A 25,777-nucleotide genomic window follows, 5' to 3' on the forward strand; every position below is an offset into this window, starting at 1 on the left:
ACAATTATAAGACATGAATAATTGTCTTAGAACTCACCTAAAATTTTTATCTTATAACCTAATGATTTTTTTTTAATTCGTAGACAAGTCGCGAGAAAACCGATCCATCATAAGTTCAATTCAGTCAACCAGATAATTTTTTCTTAATATTACTAGAATATATATTTTTTAATCCAATCCAAATACAACCTTCAAAGGTGATTGCTGCAAGAGAAAATTATCAGGGTTCAACTTGCATAGAGTGCATAACAGCATTTTTCGTATCAGCCCACATGAGGTCATTACTATTTTCTTCTGCTTTAAGTTCACCATTTACACTCTTATAAGTTTCACTGGGAATTTTTCTGGCATCTGTTTCAGCTAAATCAACCTTGGCATTAGCTCATCAGTTGCAAGCTCGAATTTCAATTCCATTAAGATAAGCAAGATCAATCTCTTTAAAAAGTGAAATGCATAGTATTTTCACACCTAACTCAATTACCAGACTCATTTGATTGAAAAAGTATTATTCAACTATTTTGTTTTAATAAAAACTTAGTGGAATAGAAATATTATATTTAAAATAATCTAGATATATATTTAAGCAATCTATGCATATTAAACTTTTAAAAAAATATATTTATTTTCATTACCAACAGGCAATTCCACTTGCACTATTTTGTGTCTCTCTTCAACGCTCGACACTGATGGCGATTGATATCCTGCGTTCACCTGTCTCCGCCGTCCGATTCTTTAACGGTGCCGCCACTCGCAGTCGTTGCTGTAGTAGCACCTTCCGCTTCAACGTATTTTTTTCTTAAAAGGAAACTATTTCATTTTCTCTCAAAGCCTGAATTTCCCCTCATTTCGATTTGCAATTCATTAGGGCGATCCTGCCATTTCCGCAGCAAAACGCAAAGCATTACAAAGAGCTTGAAGCCGCTGTTGACGTAGTTCGCAGGGCTTGCCGTCTCTGTCTTAATGTAATAGTAATCTTCTTTGTCTCCTTTTTTCCCTCTCAATATTTGGTTGGTCTGTAGTTGTTCTTAATTTTTGTGTGTATGGGGAATCGTCAGAACTCAGAAGTGATTCTGCTACATTTGTATTTTATGTGCATTGAAGAATGTTATGTGACTTGAGTTAAATGCCCGCACTCTGCAGGTGAAATCATCCTTGTTCTCAACTGATGAGAAGGTTCTTGAAAAAAATGACCAGACTCCAGTGACCGTGGCAGATTTTGGAGTTCAAGCTCTCATAAGTTTGGGTATTAACTTAGTCTCGTGTCAAATATAACAATTAGCTTAACATATTTCTTAATTGTGATGCGTGTATGAAATGAAACCAATGTGGAGTAAATGTAATGAATTTTATTTAGGGTCTGTTTCGATAAACTTCTTCACAAGCACTTATAAGAAAATAGGAAGGGAAAAAGAAACAAGCCTCTCCATAAGCTAATTTGTAGAAGTTCTCTCATTAGCTTTTTCAAAAATTATTTTTAACTTGTACATAAGCTAATTTTAGTTTATGGAGAAGCTTATTTCGTTTTTCTTCTCCTATTAATAAGTTTATCTAAATAGGTCCTTAACGTGGTCAATTACAGCTCTACATGAGTCGCTTTTCTTTTTGGGGACATAACAGCAATATGATGAACATTATTTTAAAGGACTCGGTGAAACTTAAAAAATGCCAATGAAATCTGATTAATACTCATAATTTCTGGCCAATGTGATTCATCGAAAATGTAATTGTAAACACTAGTTTGCTAAAACATATTTTCCTTGTATTAATGTAATTAGTCTAGTATTAGGATTACCATGTAGCCTTGAAAATGATTTGTCAGAAGTTATTATTCTTTTCACGGGATTGAAAATTTTGGTTTTATATCTTATGTGGTTATTAAAACAGAGTTAAATAAGCTGTTCCCTTCTATACCTTTGGTGGCCGAGGAGGACTCTGCTTTCTTGCTATCAAGAAACTTGGCAGATACTGTTCTTAATGAAGTAACTGACACACTTAGTTCCACTTGTAAACCATTGACACAAGATGATGTACTCGAAGCAATTGATAGAGGGGGCAAGGATGCTTTTGTATTTGGATCAAAGCCGGCCACATATTGGGTGGGCATATCTAAGCAGTTCAATTAAATGCTGTAAAGTGATGCAGTATAGCTTCTTAAAAATTTGATTCATGACTTCCTTTTCTATGTTGTTGTATGAGATGTTTGTTCACATTGCATTCCTGGAGATGAGAAAATGTTGGTAATTATTTTTGCTGTTTTATGAAAGCTACATACTTTTACAAGTGAATTTCTATTAGCCATTGGGACATTATCTATTTAAAGGTTAATATTGGATATTTATATATTTACTTCTCATGTTTGAATTTCCCCATCATAACTTATGGGAAGTCCATTGAATAAATACAGGTGCTCAACCCAATCGATGGCCCACATGGTTTTCTAAAGGCTGGCAAAGCCTTATATGTGGTAAGTCATAATGTAATTTATACCTTTTGAAGTTCTTTTCATATAAATGTAATAGTCTATGACAGAGAAATCCTAGAGGTTTCATCCGGAAATGCTCTTTGTTGTATAGTAAACCTTGTGATATTGTTTCAGCTATGATGTACTTTCCTCTCAACGACTGGGTACAAATAAGCTGTGCATGTATATCTTTAGATAAGGAATTCTTGCAATGAATGTTATTTTCTTCACAGTGCATCATATGTTGATCTGACTTTGTCATTATTATCTTAAAAATTGTCTAATGGATTTCCAAAGAAAACAGGTTGGTTTGGCTCTTGTGGTTGAAGGAGAGATTGTTGTTGGTGTTATGGGCTGCCCTAACTGGGAGGAAGACTTATCTGAGAAATCCTCTACTGAGATTGAGGAGGGTTGGGATTCTCTTGGTGGATCAGGAACTGTAATGATTGCTCATAACGGCTGAGGAACTTGGATGAAAAGTTTGAATAGCCAACTCAAATCACCTTGTGTGTGGACCAGATGTTTTGTTGATGGGTCTGACATAATACATAAAGCAAGCTTTTGTATTCCAGATAGTCAAACATGGGAATCACTGCCACTGTATTCCTTATCTAATGCCCCAAGCAATGCTGGCAATGTAGGGAGCAATCAAATTCTTCTTTTGGGAGCATGTTGAGGAAGGTCTCAGAAATATTATCTATATGTGTTTTTTACTTGATTACATCCAATCAAAACTTTTCTGATAATTGATCTATGAAGCGATCATTAGTTTGTGTTATATTCTTATTCTATTTTTACTGCTTACATTTCCTGAGGTAACTTTTAAAGTAGAATTACAGTCTGCTCTCTGAAAGGAAGTCTTTGTTAATATCTTTATCTGAAGTTTAAACAGAGAAGTTATTGCTCTAATTAGTAATTACTAATTAAATTAACTGTGATTACTATTTTTGCAATTTGTTGATAGTTTCATCTCATGGTGTTAAAATCGCCAATAACTTTAAGCTTCATTGGTTTTTAATCTTTTCTTTCTTTTGTTTGCTCATTTCTTGACATTCTTATGGATCAACGCAGTTTATGCAAGTATTTGATGGTTGCCTCTGGTAGAGCATCTATTTTCATTCTCTGAGCAAACGAGAAGACTATTATAGAGGTATCCTATCAATTTTTAAGTTTATAATTGGATGGATAATTTACGTAGTGATACTTTTTTTATTTGGTCTTGTGTAGGTATGGGACCATGCTGTTGGCATTATATGCGTTCATGAAGCTGGTGGAAAGGTAGTTTTTTTTTCTTATCATTTTTGGGTCTGTTAAAATATCTCATACTTTCATCTTGTATTCTTGTTGCGCATTTTCTTTTTTCTGTTTGACATGTAGTTGAAGGTATGACCGCATGAATAATGTCTTCCAAATATTTCCAGCGAAACTATTAGTACTGTAGATAATTGTTGTGCCCCCTATAACTGATGGCAGGTAGTTTAAATTTCGTTTTTCATCTAATTAAACAAGTGTTTGTTTGCTATTTGATGTACTTTGGCATAGTGGATTTCTTAGTGCTGCAAAGGAATTCTCATATGTAGTAATAAACTAAACTGATAATGTGGTGTAGTGGATTGTGCACAGCGGTCGAAACCTTTTAATTCTGCCCTGTTACTCTGTCCAGCCTTGAATTTGTGAAATGCCTGTTAAGTTGTTTTAGCACGGATTTATGATTCGTGGACACTTGTATATGATTCCAGACATTGCTGTATGAATAAGTGTACTTTTTTAAGATGACCATTTTTTTTTCTTTTAAATTGTTTCATTTGATAATATCCAATTTGATCAGGTAACAGACTGGCAAGGCAGCGACATAGATCTTGCAGTGGGTCATGTTGGCCGGCGGATTATATTTCCCTATGGCGGTGTCCTTGTTACCAACAGCAATTTACATGATAAGATTTTGCAGATTATCGATCAGACTTCAAGAGTTTGATGTTTTGTGGAATTGCTCATCCTCATTATTTTGTGAAATGATTTGTATTTTGATTAATTTTGTTGAACCTTTGTCACATATATTCTTAAATTTTCATTTATATGAAATATAATTGATATCCACTATTTTCTAGCAACACCAAACCCCATTGCCTAATTCTTCCTGTTTATTTAATAAAAGAAAATGCTATTTTTACATTATTATTTTTGGGTTCCAAGATGCAAGGGTGAACTTTGGGTTTCACTGTTTCAGCCTGTAGCCCAGTTCAAAGTCACTCACTACCTGGCCTTTGCTTCCTGCACTCGATAGGAAACTCGAATGAACAAAAATACCCTCTGTTTCTTTCTTTCTGTTTTCTGCGGATCTAGTTATAATTCCAGATTGGATAGTCCGGAATAGACAACAAAATGAGCACTTCTCATTTCCAAATTACTCATTCCAGATTCCAGAATGGGTAATCCCGCATGTTTTTCGGATTACCAATTCCACTATTCCAGAATTTTGTATGCATACACAAGTTTGTCACTTTGAATTGAAATACATCTTCTAAATAAATTGGATTTCGACAGAACTGTACCAATTATTACCTTTTATATATGCAAAAGCCTTGATTTTCTTAAGAGATATACTACACTAAAAATTGCTGAACAGTTCTAGAGTTAGCCTTCCGTATCCTGAAATCATTTTCGGCCTTTAACTATTGGCTACTCGATCGTTACCTATTTCATTATATTTGTAGAATTATAAAGCTTTTATATATAATTAAACCCCAATTCATGCAGGAAAGTTCTCGAGCTCCATCAAGGGCCAGGTGTTCTTTATAAATTCAATAGCATTGTCTCAATTTGCTTATCTTTCGCCAATTAATTAGATTTATATTTCATCAAAATCAATTAAATATTTAGATTGGAATATAGTTCTTACCAATAGAAGTAGCTACGAGAAGACGATGACGACGGTAATTTAAAAATATGCGTGATTACCTTAAAATAGTTGTGCTAGCTCTTTATTCGCGCAAGCTTCGGATCTCGTATCTGGAAATAATGCCATAAAACAAATAAAATATTTTTCAAAGTTTGTTGGAGCTATTGAACAGCTCATATGTCAAAACAAATATTAACAAACTCTAAGACAGCAGTCCACCAAATTTGTGAACAAAATGCCTGTTTACTACACGTGGACACCTTCTTGTGGATGGTTACGAGCTAAAAAAAATAAGATATAATTGCTCTTTAGGCATAGGGAAGGAAAAAAAGTTGGAGATAAAATGTATTTAAGAATTCACGCAATAAACTATACTATATGATGATTGCGTTACATGACATGACAACGTCTCTAGGATATCAAGCACGAAAACTTTATCAACCTATCATAATCTTTAGTAGATTGTAGAGATCGGAGTTGGGTTTGATTTTATAAGCATACATACTTTAACAATGGCTCCCACACCATCAAATATTTAAGAGTTTTTTTATATAAAATCTTCAACATTTTCTAGAGGGAGGCAAACTGTTGCGACCAAGCCAAAAAGAGTAGAGTTAGGTTTACATAAATGGTTGCTATCTGATAGGAGAAATATTAAAGAAAACATAAGGGGAAACAAATCATGCGAGGAAATCTCAGTACTTGATTAAATTAACGTTTGACTTTATACCTTCTAGTGCATTAGGCAGAGTTGGGTGAGAACTTTTCAAGACAATGTATAAGCAGTAACCAATAGTAATTTCACACCTTACCATCATTTCAATTCATGAATCTTGAAAAATATGACAAAAAACAAAAGTATCAATATCCACGAAAGCACTTAACCATATATGTACGAACGAAGAACCTCAATTATATGTATAACGTGTATTAAGTGAAAAATGACAATGTGAAAACTGAAGAGTAAATATTGGTGATATATTTAAAAACCATGGTTAAATTTGTGTTTGATAAAAATAATCTTAACATCTATCTATGACAATCAAGATTAACTCTTCTTACCTTTCATATTTTTACTAGATACATCTGTTATATAGTTATATGTATATATGTGTGTTGACTGTTGAGAAAATTACTTTTATAAATATAAGTAAATGAGAAAAAGATATTGAATACTAGAAATATGAGTACATATATAGACCCTATGGTATAGCTACATTCACGGCGGTGAGTTTCCAAAACATTTTATAATAGCCTAGTTAAAATAAATAAATAAATAGTAAAACTCAACTCATAAAATACAAGACTATAATGTTCACATCGATCGATCCAATATAAAATTTCATTTCTTCTAAACAAAATGTATTAAAACTGTTATATAAAATAAGTAAAAGTATATTTTGAAATTAGCAACAAATTATAAAGATATATGGAAGTATAGGAGTATGTTGCTCACACTGAGATAAAAATGCCTGTTTGATGGAGAAATCATGAGGCGGTCAAGATCAATATAGTCCTTCTTAATTTCTTGCAGGTAGCATATAATTAAATTAATTTTCCTAATGTATTTTTTGTAAATTAAAAAAGTTAAAAATATGTAACTTAAAAATTGGTTGGTACTCTAAACAAGTGTGGTAATTTTAGATTACTTAATAATTTTTTATCCTGGTGATAATCATCTAAAATTGGGCTTCATGATCAGGAACATTTTATCCTTTTCCTCCCACTCGCTAATTTTTCCATGTCGATTTATTCTTCCTGTATTAGAAGACCTTCTTCTACACCTAATGATTAAAGTAAATTAACGAAATTGTCCTTCAATTAAAATTGAATTACAACTCTCCTCCCTACACACATATCCTCCCCTGTGTTCCATTTTTCGTTCTTCCTGTTGTACTGACACGAATCCCTTTTGTTCTCCCCTCCCTTCATCCCTCCTTTCATCTTCACCATTGTTGTTGGTGGTGTCGTTGTTGTCGCTAACGTTATGAGTACCTGTATCTCAGTTTAATTTTGACTGTGTTAGTACAAATTGGGAATTTGTATGATCATATGGATTTTGTTTATTTTTATTTATTTATTATTTAATAAATTATTAATTCAATTAATTTCTTTATTTAAAAATTAATTTTTAATTTTTTTGTTATTTAATTATTTTATAAATAACTATTGTTGTTTATTTTAAATATTTATTTAATTAATTAACTATATTTGTTTATTTAAGTTGATTTTTAATAATTTTTGTTTAATAAAAAATTTATTTACGAATTTTGTTTACTTACTTTAACAAAATATAAAATCTTATTAATACCGGAGAATTATTGAAAACATCAGAATAATCAATATTTTCAAACACATCATTTTTTTTCCATTGTCTTCATTTATATTAACTTCTTGGGACATTATGTTGTCATATATTTATTGATTTTCATCTATCTTAACAAAACATTTAAAAAAATTCAATGAGAAACTAATGATCCCTAACGACACCATACATAATTCTAATTATTTGTAAATAAATCTATTTATTTTAAACAATTTTCATGTTGAAATTTATTTTAAAATCTTCTACATAAGTATGTTAATATATCAAAATAGAGTGTTAATTAAGTTAGTATTTACATAATTTATCTCTAGTTTTACACATAAAATTAATAATAAATATTTGTGTGAAATTCACAATTTATTTGATAATTGTGTATAAAAAATTAACTCCCCTTTAATATTTTCTTGGATCTATCTTTATCTATATATAAACATATAAATATCAATGTAGCATTTAAATAACTTTCCATACAACCCAAATCCTAGTTCACCTTATATTTCATGTTGCAACACCATGAAAAAAAAAACAATTGTGATAGGATAGGTCAAATAAGGCTAAAAACAGAAATCCAATTAATGTAATAATATTTACACAAATATTATAAAAAATTATAACAATTTATTAAAAAACATATATTTTTTAATTTTAAAAAATACATTATACGAATGGACAATCGGTATGATTCTTACGGATTGTAAATCTGCATGTTTATTAACACAAAAGTTGCAGGAAAAAAAATACCTCCGCCATTATATCGTAACACTAACCACGACAATAACCACATACTACCAATGAATCCCCGCAACAATACACATCGATTGAACGTCACAATAAGAAAGGAGGACCTTGACCAAAAGAAAATGAAAATGAATGGTGTATGAAGAAAATAATAAAAGAACAAAGGAAGAAGAAGAAGATAACATAAATACTTTTGAAATATTTTAAAAAAATGTTGGATAATGAAATTTTTCTTCCAAGGAAAGTCCCTTCAATGTCGGACATTATGGACTCATATGGTGTCTCTATCGCTTTCGTTTACTGTAAAAGCTCATTTATATGAATAATATGGGAGAAGTATTAAGTATAAATATAAATTTGACTTGTAATTGTTTTACAGCTAGCTAACTGTATTCTGAGACGACGGTTTATGCCTACAAATACATTAAGGCCAAATTAGTATTTAAGAGATAAGATACTATAAATACTTAAAATATTAACAAATAATTATGTTTTTAAGAAGGATGAGGGTTTTAATAAGTTTTATTTTAAACCATAATCATTACTTCAGCAATAACTGTAGTCCTGTTGGGATGAAAAATGTAGCATATACCGTCAAACTCAAAGATGGTTTCTTCCCTTTTCATAAAAAGTAAGCCTTGCATGTGTCCTAAATGGCTTAAGCAGCTGAGAAACTGAAATGGATTGAAATTAGTAGTTTGAATTTGAAACACTCGCACTAAGTATAGGGATAAGTCAATAAAGTTTTGAAAGTTCCCTTTCGCGTTTTCGCAACACAAGTTAAAGAGAAAATGAACAAATTAATTAGTAATGTTTTTCCGCTGATTTTTTTATGGGAGTTTCATAAAAGAGTTTAATTTTCATTGACCATAAGTATATTTTTTTTATATTATCCACAATTTATATGAAAATTTATAATTAAATAAAAATATAAAACCATATTGTCAATATATTTTTATTGTTATTTTTTTTTGTAAAATACTGTCATATCAAATGATATATTAGAAGTTGTTTTAATATTAATTGTTAAATATGACGTTAACAATAAGTTAAAGGGAACAGTATCAGAAACAGATAACGGATTGCAAAAGGCTGATAAGAGGCGTAGCATATGTATAGGAACATAAGAAAATAATAAAAACCCAACTTTTCATAATAATTTAGATAAATGGATCTTATCCCATATCATGCCTAATAAATGTTAGTACCGGAGTATATATTTTATATTTCGGTAAACACCGAACTCTATTATTGCCACGGCGTATATTAAATGCCCATCCTCAATCTTCTTTACATTTATTATGTACACACATTTAAGATGGTGACTAAAACAATACATACATTTGCTCAAATGTCTTTCCTGGAATAACACGATATATATTTGGGATGAACATTCGCTCAACTTAAAGCCCAACAATTAACCTAATAAGTTAATTAATTTCTATTTTTTTTTATGTGTGTTTCGTCTAGTTTATTTTAAAAAATATATTTAATATTTTTTTGAGAAAGTTCGTTTTTTTAAAAAATTATTACAAACACAAGTGCATATTTCTCATATTAAAAGTTTTTAATAACGTGTGATTTTTTAAATTTAATTATTGTTATAAAGTATAGTATTAATATTCATTAAAGGTATAATACATAAAGGGTATGATCAAAATGAAAATGAGTGAAATACAAAAGCCATAAAGATTACGAACACGTATACCAAATATTTTAAATTTTTGTATTTTTTCTGTTTGTAATAACGTCAACCTTGCAATGTTATATTCATAACAAAAATATAATTGTGCAAATATAAACCAGATTAATTATGTTTTTCATATATACAGAAAAATTAAGAACAAATAACAGACATATAGACCAAATATATACTTTACCCAATCATAATTAAAATTCATGCAGGCTTTGCAAGACAGCTTGATTTGCAGCAAGATATGAGAGTTGTCAATAAAAACACAAATCTAAAACAGTATGTGTACTACAGAACAGATCAGCTAGTCATTCAACATAAAAGGCTTGCTTTGGGCAAAAGGAAGAAAAGAGAAGCCACGTCCATGCATAAAGGAAGAAAATGAACGCCGTGTAGTCCCTGTAATAGAGAGATCAGAGGGGTACGTGGCGTGTGATTTTGATTACAGCTAATATGAATCCAGAAAGTTAGAGTGGTCACACCCCCGGAAAATGATGCCTTCACACTTCACTCCATGATAATCTTAAATGATTTTTTTTTTTATGAATTTAATGAATAGACACTTTTGTTAATATAATAAAATAATTTTAAATTAAATTCATAAAAAATAGTTTAACAAGTGATCGAGATATGCATGGCTAGATATATATAGAGAAAAAATATTCATAGATTAGATGAGACACGTAGCCAATGCCCACAGATATAACAGGAAGGACGGCACCGAATCAATTTGACTTGCCTTGTTTCTTAACTTAACTTTCTTCCTATTTATACCTCAAGCATGTAGTACGTCCCACTAAGGACCCTACTATCATAACTCCATTTTTCTCTCCCTCTCTTCTCTTTCTTAATTTACCTATTCTCTCACGTCTCAAATATTTTCTCCTCCATCTCTCGCCAGCTTCAAGATATCACTCATTGAGCAAAGTAGGTCAAAAAATTTGCTCAACAAGGTAAAACATTTATTAGTTAGCTAGCAGTATGGGGAGAGCACCTTGTTGTGACAAGAATGGCCTCAAGAAAGGACCATGGACAACCGAGGAGGACCAGAAACTCATTGATTACATTCAGAAACATGGATATGGCAATTGGAGGACACTCCCAAAGAATGCTGGTATGTCACCAAATTAAACTAAACTTAACAAAATGGCTCTCTTTTTTTTTTTTTTTTTGTTAATTTCAACTAATAATGGTTAATTTTGGTTCATTAGGGTTGCAAAGGTGTGGAAAGAGTTGCCGTCTCCGTTGGACAAACTATCTACGACCAGATATAAAGCGAGGTCGGTTTTCATTTGAAGAGGAAGAGACAATAATTCAACTACATAGCATTCTTGGCAACAAGTGAGTTATAATTTCTTTCTATTTTTTTTCTTTTATAGCTTTCAGTCAAGTTATTAATTAAATAAATGACAACTAACTTGAGTCAAATAAATTTAAGACAACACTTACATACAGTTTAAGTGCTTTTAATTAATGTTGTTCTTCCATTTAAATTGAAGTTTTATTTCTGTAATAAATGTTTATATTAATATTATTATACTAATGGATTATTGGATTTATGTGTAGATGGTCTGCCATTGCATCTCGCTTACCAGGAAGGACTGACAATGAAATAAAGAATTATTGGAACACTCACATTAGAAAAAGGCTTCTGAGGATGGGAATTGACCCAGTGACACACAGTCCTCGACTTGATCTATTGGACATCAATTCCATTCTAAACGCATCTTTCTATGGTTCATCACAAATCAACATCCAAAGGCTCCTTGGCATGCACCAGTACGTGGTGAACCCTGAGCTTTTAAAATTGGCTTCTTCACTCTTCTCCACCTCGCAGCAACACAATCATGACCCTGATGACATGTGTGCTCAAAAAGGTCAACAGAATCAGCTTTGCGATCCTCAAATTCAGAACCATGTTCCACACTTTGTCCAATATCAAGATCCAATTCAAGAAGTGCCTGCATGCAGCACCATGTTCAGCACCCCTTGTTTTTCAATGCCTCTAACTCAACCACAGTTGGTTGAGCCAAATAATGTGGACCAATATACATCATCAACTTTCACAGACTTCAGTTACCAACAACTAAGTGATTGGCACAAAGATGGGATTGCGTTAAGCACCTTAACAGATGACTATATGCCTCAGTTATCAAGCTATAATAATTATTATAGTTCTAATAGTCATCAAAATCTCATGTATCCTCAAGTGTCCGAACCTTCAACTTTTCATTCCAATAACAGCAATCATCAGAACTTCAGCTTCGCTTCAGTTCTATCAACACCTTCGTCAAGCCCCACACCGCTGAATTCGAACTCCACGATAATCAATGGGAGCAACACAGAAGACGAGAGAGACCAAAGCTATGACAGTAGTAACATGTTGAAATTTGAAATCCCAGATATTTTAGATGTGAATGAGTTCATGTAATGTGATCAGATAGATCTTCAATGATTAAATCGACCAAAACGTTGATCGATTATATCACATGTCCCCCAATTGTTTTTCTTTTCTGGGATAGCTTGATTATGGATCCATGATGTAGGTTCATACCTGTAACATTTCTTAATTTTCATTATTGATTAAATTTTCAAATGTTTAAATTTCTTAATTAATTGATCTTTGACTTTATTAGCAAGTACCAACGTCCTTATCTATTTTTTGAGTTATATAAAGTTTCTATTATTGCTACAGAGTACAGACCTATAGTACTATGCATATGTCTGCTAGTGCTTTCCCTCCATAGATTAGAAAGTGTTACTTTAAGAAAAAGCGCTAAATTAAAGGCAAGTATATCCTCCAAGTCACGACCTGTGTTTTACCGAAATAGAAAAGCCAAAATTAATAATGTTCATATCTTTTGTTTTATTCCATGGCAAAACATAAAATAAATAAAAAAGGAAAAGTAGTTGGTATTAATATATTTAAATTCTTAAAATGTATTGTTGTCAGCTGCATGTTTCACAGGATGCGTAACAAAATATTCAATATTCTCTGGGTAGGGCAACTACTTGTCTAGTTACATTATATATATATATATAGATTGTTTTTCTTTGAAATCGAATGCTTAGTGTTTATAATATTTTGATGAGCCTTTCTCCAATTAGAAGTTATTACCCAAAAATAGAAAGGAAAAAGAGAAATAAAAATAATTGAAGTGAAGAGAATGGAGTAGTGAGGAAATCTTTGGGAAGGAAACGATGATGAGCTAGGGTTTCAGATATCCCGACAGTGAGTCCAAGATACTGGCGAGGAGACCGGCGACGGCACGCCGGAGCATGTGTGAATGACACGTGTCCAGGACACCTGTATGTAATGGTTAAAGTAATATGATTTGCATAGGGATTATGGGTAATTGGAGCGAAGGAGGCATTGACTTAAAGATATAGGGGCACGTGTCCATGCTATGGCGGTGACACCGCAGTGTGTGGAGCCCGTATGTTGCTTTTGATTGAAATCACAACACAAGGCGAGACGTGCTTCTTGTGGTGTTTCTTTTTAGTATTTTATGAGAGCGTTACCATTAATAATTGGTTTACTATTAGGATTATTAATTGCGTCAGCATTTGAGACACGTGGATTCAATAATGGAGGAGTGGAGCCGGTCCAAGTTTAGTTGAACCGGGAACGGCGTTACTGTAAACTGAAGTGAAACACTCGATCGCCGTTGTTTCCTTATAACAGGAATCGAGTTGGGTTGCGTGCAATACTGTGTTCATGATTGAGTTGAAAAGCTGCGCTGTTTGCAGACTTGCATGGCAGTAAAAGTTGAATACAACAACTGATTAAACTATTTAAGTGTTATATTACGCAGATAGTACTTATATACAACAACTAGTTAGGTTTGAAGTTTCCAGAACTTAAAATTAAACTAACACATCCATTTATCTTAATGAATGAAGAATGTCATCGATATGAAACCTATTATTTTACACTTTAATTATACGGCTTATTATCTTCTAAAACATAGATTTGTGTTTCATGATCCATTGGAATCTACCTCTGACTTTAATTTTGAATTTTATTCTGGTTAGCAATGAAATGATATTCTGTAGAGTACAAGATGTACTCCAATCCTTATACTAAAGCATTAGAAATCTAACTAGAAAATTGAGTTGTGATCGATACATCCAGCACACTGGATTTATATACCAATTCAAAAATAAAATAAAAATATAATATATTACCAACATATATATGCTTGGAACTAAGTCAAGATTGAAGATTTATATGGTTTATCAGATAAATAAAATCAAAAGAATTTTGGTGGAAAGTAATTTTATTCCGCAGTAAAGATAATGACCATACCAAGACAAATCATATCATATAGAAAGACCTCTTTACCTTTTTATCTCTTAATTTTGAATTAGGGTGGTAGAAAAATCTGCAAATATGTACGGAATTGATAGAGAAAGAAAAAAATGGGCCCAAATCGTTTGATTTTCCTTTCAGAGCAACTCCATGATGTAAATCATCAATATAAATTAATTAAGACCTTGCTTAAATAAATAAAACTATAAATATTCAACTACATATAAATAATTATATATTCAAATTATTTCAAAACTCTTTAAAAAAAATTAAGAAATGAAGTCTCCCTTAAGTTATATGACATGTAAGTTATTACTAAAGTTTGTTGATCCAGAATTGAGCTGCTAGAAGCAAATGCGAGAGTTGTGGTGTTAGGTGAAATGACTTTTCAATTACGTGTATTCGATTTCTTATCGTTCTGTAGAAGGTACGGTCCATATATGAATTTTGAATTTTGCATGTGTTTTTTTAGTTTCTCTTTATCACAGCAAATTGAAGTACTCTACTCAGAAGCAAACAAGAATCTAGTCCTAATTTTTTCATGTCCTTTTGTGTTTGTAGTTGTTCTTTAACATGGACACGCCTCTATATAACTGGAAATTGGCTGTACATGGTTTCTGCCACATGCTCTAAATCCGTGACCATATGTGCTGACAATCAGGTCCTTTCTGTCGACTTCCGATTCCTTTTGCTTTAAAACACAAAAGCTAAAACCTTACAGTGATGCATATTTAGCTAGCTAGCTAGCTAGCTATATGCACCTTTTTCATTTTTATTTCAATTGAATTCAATTTTAATTCATTGTGTATACATGTATCCTTGCATATATATATATATATATATATATATATATATATATATATATATATATATATATATATATATATATATATGCCCCCTTCCTGGTCGTGGTAGTTAATTTGTTTAGGAATGACGACCTGGGATTTCCTGCTAGAAAAGAATGGAGTTTGACTTTTGTTTTATAAATAATAGGTCCAAACTACAAAGAAATTTTTTAAAAAATACCACCTATACCAAAAAAAAAATGAAAAAATTATTTTTTTTTCCAAGTAACAATAGATTGTAAGGATAATGTCAATATTTTTAATTCATACTTTTTTTGGCAGACATTAAAATTTAGGATTAAATTCTGTCATCACCGTAAGAAATAAAGATAAGGGGTTTACAAAAAATAGAAATCCTTAACAGACACTTATTTATCAAATAAATACTAGCTATTCATTTATGTCTAAAAGAAGTAGTATAAAAATTGAAATTATTTGGTAATATAATTAATGTGAAACAACTCAATCATTTAGGAGTACTACTGGAACCACGAATCATATATATGATGGCATTCTATTTAATTAATAGATGCATTATATTCATCACATCACACTTGGGTACCTCCGATGAGTATCCATGCAGGAAAGTTGGACATTTTTTGGTCAACTCCATGTTTTCCACCACATACTACCTTTCAAGCATAGTTTTGCAATAATTAGCCATATTTGTTTCTCTTGTCCTACTCACACGTTAATTATATGAAGGTCCATAATTTTGGGTTACTGATTGCATTGCCGAAGCCCTTACCCTCTTTGTCACTAGTACGCATGTAATATGTTCGTCACGGTTACGTTAACAAAAAAAAAATGATTGACTTTGCAAAAGGTGTATACGAATTAAGTCGTATTTGTCGTTACGAAAAAAGTTAATCAGTTAACGTGTCCCACAATAGGGACGTGCATGTCCATCTGTAACATTATTAAGGAAAGGATATTGGTGTATTATGGGCTAGTATTTGAATCTCATCTATGTATTTGTAATGTGACCCTCGCTTTCTGTCTCGACCGACCAAAGAAAAACGGTTTCGAACTTCAAAGTTTTTGAATAGGTAAACACTACTTAAAGTGGATCCATGTTGTCTTCGCTTCTTTTAGTTTTCGATCCCTTTTCTCTTATCTCTAGTTTTTGTCAATGTTCTCTAGCTTTGTTGATTATGAGTTTCTTTGAGATGACATGACTACATATAAGCGCACCTCCTAAGCAAGAAAATGTGCAATACGTCTGAACAAGGGTGTGGACAAAAAGATAGTGGGCCAGTTTTCTATTGTTGCATTAGACCATATTGACTAATGATATTAATTATATTTTTGTATGTAATTAATTTGGCTCTTAAGCCTACTTATTGTACAACATTCTAACTCATCAAATTGTAAAGCTAGTATGATAAAAAAAATTGTAAAGCTAGCTAGATTAACTTTCTAGGTCGACATTCGTGAGAAAACTAAAATTAATGGTAAACTGATATGTAAAAGATTGCTACCGCGCGGTTTCTTCCTTTTAAAACTTAATTAGTTAGTGGACACACATTTCATAGTAACAATGTATAGGTATAAGGGTTACCCTTATCCAACTATTTTTTATCCATAGTAACAATGTAATTGCTATAAATTTTTAAACTTACATTCAAGTAATTGATGGACACACATTGATTTAAATAATGCTTTTAGTAATGTCAAGCACATGAATTAATTAATTAGTATGAGATTATTTTAACTTAATTAATGATCTTAAATTTAAATTTTTAGAGCTAATTGTATATATTATATTAAATATTTAAAAGAAATTTTCTTTTCTTGATTATAATAGTGTTATTCGACTCAAACAGAAATACGTAATCCATGGAAAATACATGTAATTTTAAATAAAATAATTACATTAAGTAAATTTTAATTACAGGAAATATAACATTTTTTTATTTTAATCTATATTAAAATTTATTTTTATTCTCTACATTTAAAAATAACAAAAAATGTTTAATCTCCCCACAAATTCTCATTAAAAAACATTTTTTTAATTTCTATATATTAAAAAAGTAAAACTTAAAAATGTATTTAAACCCTTTAATTAGTACAATATAAAATTGCTTAAATTTCCTGAGTTGAAGTTTTGCAGTGTCCAACCGACCATAGTCCCACCATATATCTATTTCCTTGAAATATTCAACATACTTCAAGACATTTTTCTTTTGAGCTCCACGGTCCAAATAGAAACGCTTACTATAGTTTAGAGCATAGCTATAATTAACCCCCTCATTGAAGATGGTTTGAAATAGATTAAATTTCCACATGAATTGTCAAATGCTTCCATAAATAAAGAGTGCACCTAATATGTACTCTTCAACGTGTCTACTATGATAATGGCAATCTTTCTCTCACTTAATCATTTCAACTATTATTATTATTATCGTCGTCGGCGTCCCTGTATATATATCGCTGCTCAACAAAAAGATTAACAAAGAAACTTAAAAATGCATGCTTGTAAGGCTCATTTATTCGTGTTGAGAGATGTGACCCAAAAAAAATAAAAAGCTTCTCGAAAAATATAATTAAAGGTTCAAGTTCAACAGTTTTCAACGGCATACATGTTAATACAAGTGACTGTCCAGAGATATATTATATCTTGAAACTATGGGCGGAGCAAAAGAAATTGAATTGGCCATTGGAAAGTTTGGAACAACTCTCGCTGCAATATAGTCAACCGAAATTCGATTTATAGTTTGATCGGTCGAAAGATAGCTTGATGATGTGATTCCACTGATAAATCTCATAATTAGGTTGTCAGCCATTAGATCTGTAGTCTCCGCAAAAGTACACCTGCCACCTAATTTCCCTAGCAGTAATCATTATCAATATCAAGAGTTAAGACTAAATATTGGGTTTCAATAATTCTTAAATTATTATTAGGATAACTAGATCAATTCCACCGTGCTTTTAAGTCATAGAAAAAAGCAAGACACCTTTCAAAAAAAAAAAAAAGAAAAAAAAACACAAACAACAACAGCAATTGCAGTCAACAGTAAAAAAAGAAAAAAAAAAAGTCATCTATATTGCACAAAAAAGCAACACGTGTAAGTGTGATTGGTGGCCGGACTATTTTTAGATGACTGGGATCACTGTTAAGGTCCAACCATTTGATAATCCTGTATAGTTCTGTTACTTCTGTAACTTTTTTTTTTCTTTTCATTCTAACATTATTTTAGACATTTTATATTTTTTAATTTGTCCTTTTCTATCATATTTTTACACATAGTTCTGCAATGGTATAATATTTTTTTTCCTTTTACAAACTTCGGTATAATTTATGAAAAATCCTCAAATTTTCAAATTGAAGGTGTGCGCAGGTGGCCTCAGACTTATCAGTTACACTCACTTAAGAGATAAAAATAAATAAATAAATAGATAAAGACTCATTTAAAATATGGGCTCAAACAAATTAGCCCATCCATTTACGGACCTTTGTATATGGGCCTTACAGTACAAGACGGACTTACTTATTCACCTCTATTAGCTTTTTTTTTGTTTTTTTTTGCTGAATTTAGTTTTTTCTTTTTAGATACTCGCCTCTATTAGTTACACACTCGAAATCTTAAAATTAAAAGTTTTAGTTAAGACGTTTAAATTATAAAGGTTTAAAGGGAAGATAATTTTTGTAGAGGGAAGGGTTTTTAAAGTAACATCAGTGTAACACAACTGTAGCACCCACATCAGTGTAACATCAATAATTATTAGATTAAACAAAAACTACTAAAAAATGAAGGATGAAAATTAATTTAGTTTTCTGTATAAAAGGAGAATCAGCCATATCAACCCCCAAAACTAAAAAGATTAGATTGTGCGTTACAACACATTTCATTGGGCTGAGCTTTTTAACCCGTTTTACATTCATATGCTGCAGTTGGACAGCCCATTGTGTTCACTGTTCATCTTCGTTTCTCTTTTTGGTGTACAACTTAGCTTAATTACTTGCACTTTAAAATGACACGTTCGCTTATATCACAACACATACGTAGCTTTCATACAAAGGTGCTAAACTGTGGCTGCGAATTGTTTTCACTTGCCCTCATTAAATGATCTTATGGTCCATAGAAATTGTAAAGTTAAGATGGACTCTCAGTGGGTCTTGGAAAATTCTACACACGAAAATCGAACGCTATTATGATAAATAACTCATTTTCATTCGTATAAAATTACATTATTATATCAACCTTTAAATTGTAATGTTAAGATGGACTACTATAATAACCCGTGCAATGTACTGAAAATAAATGGAAGAAAAAATTAAATAAATATCTCAAAACATTGTAAATTTCTATTAAATTTCTTTTTGAGAGCTGACTCACTTAGAATTTAATTCATCGGGGGTGAACCATGGAAGGTTTAATTAAGTTTCCCTTTTCTTTACTCACCAAAAAGTTAATAGGATTGAGCTTGTTCAGTTCTTGAGCAACTCATGATGAACCAACTGGAGAGGCGAATTGGTCAACTTTAACAACTCTAGAATTATTTGAAAGTATTAGTCAAATATTCAATATTTTTTTATATTTATGAAGAAGATAATTTTAATATTGATATATATATATATATATATATATGTATGTGATATATATATCCTTAAAAAAATCTTATTATATATATATATACATATTTATTTATTTGTGTCTCACATTTTAATTAAATTAAATACAAGTATTTTCTTTTTTGTAAAAAATATTTTTTTCTGCTGATATTTTGGTCAAATAGTAACACAAAAAAATCAAGGTAATTAATCCTCCAAAATCATATTTCTTACCACATTAGTCATTAAAAAAAATAGTCAAGAGATTGGTTTTTACAATTGTAAATTATTATTTTGTCAATCTTTTAAAGGATTTACACTAAATCAACATTTAAAAATTTAATATTTCTCTGAATAAAATATTTAAATCATTTATATATATATATATATATATATATATTTTAATAAAGAATCAAAGTAAAGATATTTTATTTTAAAAAATATAAAGAAATTTTAAGATAATTCACATTGCGAGTGAGATATATACTTTTTATATAGGAATGAAAATAATAAATTTTAATAATATAATTATAGAACTTATATAATTTTTTTTACTGATTATCATCAAAACCAATAAATTAATCATATATAATAATCTATAAATATGTAATAATGTCAAAAACACTTTTCAAATACATTTTTTATTTTCGATTGAACTTAAAAATTCATGCATCTTACTCAAATACCTATCACTAAACCGATCAAATTGGATTAACTAAAATTTATTTAAAATTGTTACATAACTTTTATGTTTTAATCTCACCCCTTTTATAATAAAGTTTAATATCGAATATTTTCAAGTGAAAGTGAAAATGATACTTTCCCATTTGATGGATCTCTGATCTCTCTTTTGCATTATTGATTTTTTTTTTTAAATATTGCTTTCCATTTTTGGAAAGAAATGAAATGAATTTCTTGGGCCTTAGGGTTTGTATTGGTTATGACCGCCTCTAACTTAAAGACAAGACAGACGTGTTCTTGCAATCGCACAAAACTGAGGCTCACCTCCTTAATCGCTCGTTACGTCTTCCATTCCATTTCATTTCTTCAATACACCATAGCATGTTCTCTTCCTTCTCAGGTCCTCTCTCTCTCCATTCCTTCTTTTTTTCACTCTTCACTTCGCTTCTTTTATTTTATTTTTTGTTTTCTGTCAATTTTGCTTCGCCTCCGCGTTTTGGGGAATTGATTTTTTTTTTTCGCAGTAGATTTTATGGCTATTGAATAGATGCGGGTGTGTTTATTTGATTAAAAGATAAAATCTTTAGCGTGTTTCCTTGTGAGGTGGTTGAATTTTAGACCCGTGATCTCTGATGTGGGAAATGCATCTGGACTCAGAGTATGAATCGTTGATCCTTTTCAATTCTGGGGTACCCAAAAAAATATTAAAGGTCTAATTGTTGATTCTTCTGCAATTTTGGGACTCTAATATCATCTCATGTACATCCACAATTAGAGCTGGGTGTGTGGTTCTCAGAGTAATGAAAGTTTCATCCATGTTTCTATTTTATTGCCTTCACCACTATCTTGAAGTGGTAGAGATCTATTCTACCAAAAGAAATGTATACAAACATCAACTCTTACCTTCTAATTGAAATGTCTAACCTTATTAGGTTCTCTATGTATCCCTTCTTGGAGTGTAACATAATGTATTATAATTGTTTTAAGAATTTTTTCCGTTTTAATATTTATAGCAGGCGGTAAATAAGTGGAAATGAGAGGTAATACCGGCAAAGTAGGAATGAATTGGGACTCCAAAAAATCAGGAACTTATAGTGGGACATATTATAAGCTGGATCAACTGAGTTTTCGTCTTGTTGATGCCTCTTGGAGGAATGGACGTTGTGTACACTCGTGTAAAATTTAATGCTCATCTACATGTATACCTATTATGGTCATGAGTGAAGAGAAGTCACTGTAGGTAGCATTTCCAAAGTAATGGTTTATTTCTGTACAGTATTTATGGATAGAATAACGGGAAACATAGTTGAACTTGAATTATGTGATTGAAATATTGTTGCAGTTGACATAGTTATTGGTTTGCACTTTTGCAGATATTTGATGCTTAGAAATATAAGGAGAGCTGCCCAGTCTGTTTGTAGAATCAATAGCAGATACCTGGAAGTGAGTAAAAATGGGCCAGTTGTCTCAGTTGGACCGAATATCCACCACTGCCGGTTGTACATGCAATATAAGTTTCCAAGTGAAGCATGCAGTTCATTCTTGTGGCATGGGACAAGGGAAGGCTTTCGTAAACGTGGTTCTTTCAGGAACTTTTCTGTAACCTCAGCAAGTAATACAGTCACGCACCATTCCCAGATTGCTTGGAAAAGGCTGTACAGAAAGTATTGTTCCAGTGGTGATGGTACATTTCCTCCTACCGTAAATATGATTGCTCAGGCAGTAAGCTTGGCTTTGGCTCGTTCTTATTTGCTAGTTCCTGGTATTTTGGCATTTACATGTGGAGAGCTTGCATTAGCTCAGCAAAATTGGGCAGATGCAGAACGTTACCCATCACAGAATGGTTTGTATATGCGTGCACAAGATGGGTATAATTACATGTTTACATTTGCATTCATAATAGTTGAAGGACTTATCTTATTGATGAGGGCTCTCTATCTGGCAATATTATTCTCTCCTAGCATTGTGATGGCACCATTTGCAGATTGTTTTGGACCAAACTTTAGGAAACTGTGGCTCCATGTAGTTCATCGCACACTAGAAAAATCAGGTCCAGCATTCATAAAATGGGGTCAGTGGGCAGCTACACGGCCTGATCTCTTTCCTCGAGATCTATGCACTAAGCTTTCAGAACTTCATACCAAAGCTCCTGAGCATAGTTTCTGCTACACAAAGAAAACTATAGAAAGAGCATTTGGCCGAAAAATTTCTGAAATTTTTGACAATTTTGAAGAACTTCCTGTTGCATCTGGAAGCATTGCTCAAGTTCACCGTGCTTCACTAAAATGTCGTTATCCTGGTCAGCAGGCAAAGCCACTATTGGTTGCAGTTAAGGTTAGACATCCTGGCGTGGGAGAGTCAATTAGACGGGATTTTGCTATTATTAATTTGGCGGCAAAAATTTCAAAGTTCATTCCTGCTCTTAATTGGTTACGATTAGATGAGAGTGTACAACAATTTGCAGTTTTCATGATGTCTCAAGTTGACCTTGCTAGGGAAGCTGCCCATTTGAGTCGCTTTATTTATAATTTCCGTAGATGGAAGGATGTTTCTTTCCCCAAGCCTGTCTATCCACTTGTGCACCCGGCTGTTTTGGTGGAAACATATGAAAAGGGTGAAAGTGTCTCATATTATGTTGATGATCTTCAAGGACATGAACGGGTTAAATCTGCTCTTGCCCACATTGGTACTCATGCACTTTTGAAAATGCTTCTGGTAAAATATCTCTCATTAGCAGTTTTTTGTGTTACTATTATCTTGCGGTTAGGCATAGTAGCATATTGCTTTTATTTTGGGCATTCTTGATTTATTATGCACCATAAAGCATAAATAATCACGGTTGATGACATAAAATCTCTCATATCCATGATTTGTCACTTTTTCTAGAAACTGTCTTTACTGTGGGATGAACTGGTTTTCAGATCAATACATTATTTAGATTTGGAGGGATTTTGTGAATATGGCGAGCTTTACTTAGTTTGCTGGCCTTGGTTGTTTTATTGTTTAGATCTACTTCTTATATTATTTATAATAGGTTTTTTTTGTCTTAGTTATACTGAATTTTCTTTAACCAAAATAATAGTTTGTTTTTTGAATGAACATTTTGATCTATTTAATAATATTCGTATTATCAATTGTGTCCTAATCCTTAGTACGAACTAAAAGAAACATGGGGTCCCATAATAGTTTTAAACTTGAACATCATAAGTTTTAGCTTCCAAGACATTGCAATGTCTTCTTTCAGGTGGACAACTTCATTCATGCAGATATGCATCCTGGAAATATCCTTGTTCGAGTGTCTCAGAACAAGTCTCGAAAACGGCTCTTCAAATCAAAGCCTCATGTAGTTTTCCTTGATGTAGGCATGACTGCCGAACTCTCTGGTAGTGATAGAGTAAATTTACTGGAATTTTTTAAAGCTGTTGCCCGCCGAGATGGCCGGACTGCTGCAGAATGTGCCCTGAACTTGTCAAATCAACAGAACTGTCCAAATCCGGAGGCCTTCATTGAGGTATTTTTTTCTTCAACTTGTATTCTTTGTTATTCAATCTACAAATGCTTAGTTAATTAATTCCATTGGAAGACTTAGGTCTTGTTTGAAATGATTCTCTCTTTTCTAGAAAAAAAGCTTATTTTAACAGCTTTAAAATTTCTTTTCACTATAGTTTTTGAAAAGAAAACAAAACACTTGTTTGTTAAAAAAATGTTGAAAATAGTTTTAAAAGAATTGTGCATGAGATATTAACATCTGTCAAGTATGCATTGTACGAGGTCAAAAAGATGCTTTGTTTATTATGAGAATATCATCAAATTTAAAAACAAATAAACCAAAACAACTCTAAGTTGTTTCTGTAGTCTTGTTTTCAGAGCTGCAATTTTGGGAACAATGTAGAAAACAGTTATCCAGACATGTTTTTCTATTCTTTTCATTTTAAAATTTGAAAGTAGTTTTTGAAAACTACAATTGAAGTATCAAACAAGACCTTACTATTATGGTTTTGTTCTGTGATATCTTGGTCAAAACTTATATGCACAAGTGTATTGATATTATATTCTATTATTACAGTTTTGAAAGTACCAACCTGACGCTGGTTTTTATTTGACTGCTTAATTTTCTAAAGATAAATGTATTTTATTTTCTTCTATAAGTTCATATATGGTCTCCAACTATGTGTCTCATTGTCTCCTATTTGTTTTCTAACAGGAGGTGGAAGAGTCATTTACTTTTTGGGGCACCCCAGAAGGTGATATTGTTCATCCTGCAGAGTGCATGGAACAATTACTTGAGAAAGTTAGGCGTCATAGAGTTAATATTGATGGCAATGTTTGTACTGTCATGGTGACAACCTTAGTTCTTGAGGTAATTACTTCATTTTATCATGTATGTGACCATACATACAAACAATAGCTTATTACCTTACAACAAAGGATAAAAACCTTTTTTGTTTAATTTGTAGGGTTGGCAGCGAAAACTTGATCCTGGGTACAATGTGATGCAGACATTGCAGACATTGCTACTTAGAGCTGATTGGGCAAAGTCTCTTTCGTACACAATTGACGGACTCATGGCCCCTTAGGGAGGAGGAAGTTTCTTTCTTTGTTGAGGCTCTCTCTTGAGAAACAATTTTGACTAACATAAAAACCCAAAACAAAAACATCTGTCCTAAGGGCTCTCTCACATTTGTTTTTTTATTTAATTTTTTTAAAGATTTATCCCTTGTATTTATCTTGGTTAATTTCCAAGTTATTTTTGTGAGCGTCACAGTTTACAACAAAAATGGAAGTAGAAACAATAAAACGGTGAATATATCTCCTCTCCCTTCTTTACTCGCAGGATGAATGAACGATATAGTTAGACCCTACTGACATGAGAATGCGTTTAAAGTTTCTGCTTATTTTTTAGTTGAAGTTAAATTAAACAAAAAATCTGGCCTTAAATTGACAGTTAACTTTTTTAAAAGAAAATTATTTTATTCTTTCCTTGATTTTCAGATGTAAATTTTTTAAACAAATGCATGTTTTTGTTAATATTTTTCATTCATAATTTTGTTGCTTTCTTATTTTCATACACGAGACAATTGACGTGAAAACTATGTAAACGTTTACTATTGAGAATCTCTAGTTACATGATTGTATAAAAAAAACTTTACAGTATACTCCAATTAAATTCACAATAAAAAACGTGTAACATTCTGTTTTATAGCATTTCAAAATGTCAACGAACATAGACAATGGATCTGTATGCCATACTTCATGGAAGCTAATCC

At 31.6% G+C, this 25,777-nt stretch overlaps 2 protein-coding genes and 1 pseudogene across 7 annotated transcripts; all 3 read left to right on the forward strand.

Annotated features, from left to right (window-relative positions):
- The first annotated feature begins 50 nt into the window (after positions 1-50).
- On the forward strand, positions 51-4,574 carry LOC114374459 (annotated as a pseudogene). The gene is made up of 10 exons (XR_003658569.1): positions 51-277; positions 639-785; positions 888-962; positions 1,141-1,243; positions 1,885-2,096; positions 2,405-2,464; positions 2,766-3,142; positions 3,533-3,611; positions 3,689-3,739; positions 4,290-4,574. The product of XR_003658569.1 is annotated as a putative PAP-specific phosphatase, mitochondrial (transcript).
- Positions 4,575-10,908: 6,334 nt separating this feature from the next.
- Positions 10,909-12,729, forward strand: LOC114375133 (transcription factor MYB102-like). Its single transcript, XM_028332883.1, has 3 exons — positions 10,909-11,231; positions 11,329-11,458; positions 11,684-12,729. Exons 1-3 carry the CDS (start codon positions 11,099-11,101, stop codon positions 12,546-12,548), a joined length of 1,128 nt encoding a protein of 375 aa, XP_028188684.1. The 5' UTR covers positions 10,909-11,098; the 3' UTR covers positions 12,549-12,729.
- Positions 12,730-20,754: 8,025 nt separating this feature from the next.
- On the forward strand, positions 20,755-25,343 carry LOC114376895 (probable serine/threonine-protein kinase abkC). 5 transcript variants are annotated; one of them, XM_028335207.1, is made up of 6 exons: positions 20,755-20,910; positions 21,524-21,746; positions 21,884-23,225; positions 23,755-24,021; positions 24,715-24,870; positions 24,968-25,343. In XM_028335207.1, the coding sequence occupies exons 2-6, from the start codon at positions 21,721-21,723 to the stop codon at positions 25,085-25,087; spliced, it is 1,911 nt and encodes a 636-aa protein (XP_028191008.1). In that variant the 5' UTR covers positions 20,755-20,910; positions 21,524-21,720; the 3' UTR covers positions 25,088-25,343. The 5 variants fall into 5 exon arrangements, with proteins under 5 accessions (XP_028191008.1, XP_028191007.1, XP_028191010.1 ...); XM_028335206.1 differs by having other exon boundaries at positions 21,527-21,746; XM_028335209.1 differs by having other exon boundaries at positions 20,756-20,910; positions 21,527-21,750.
- The last annotated feature ends 434 nt before the right edge of the window (positions 25,344-25,777 follow it).

Source organism: Glycine soja, chromosome 11 (assembly GCF_004193775.1).
Source record: "Glycine soja cultivar W05 chromosome 11, ASM419377v2, whole genome shotgun sequence".
NCBI lineage: Eukaryota > Viridiplantae > Streptophyta > Magnoliopsida > Fabales > Fabaceae > Glycine > Glycine soja.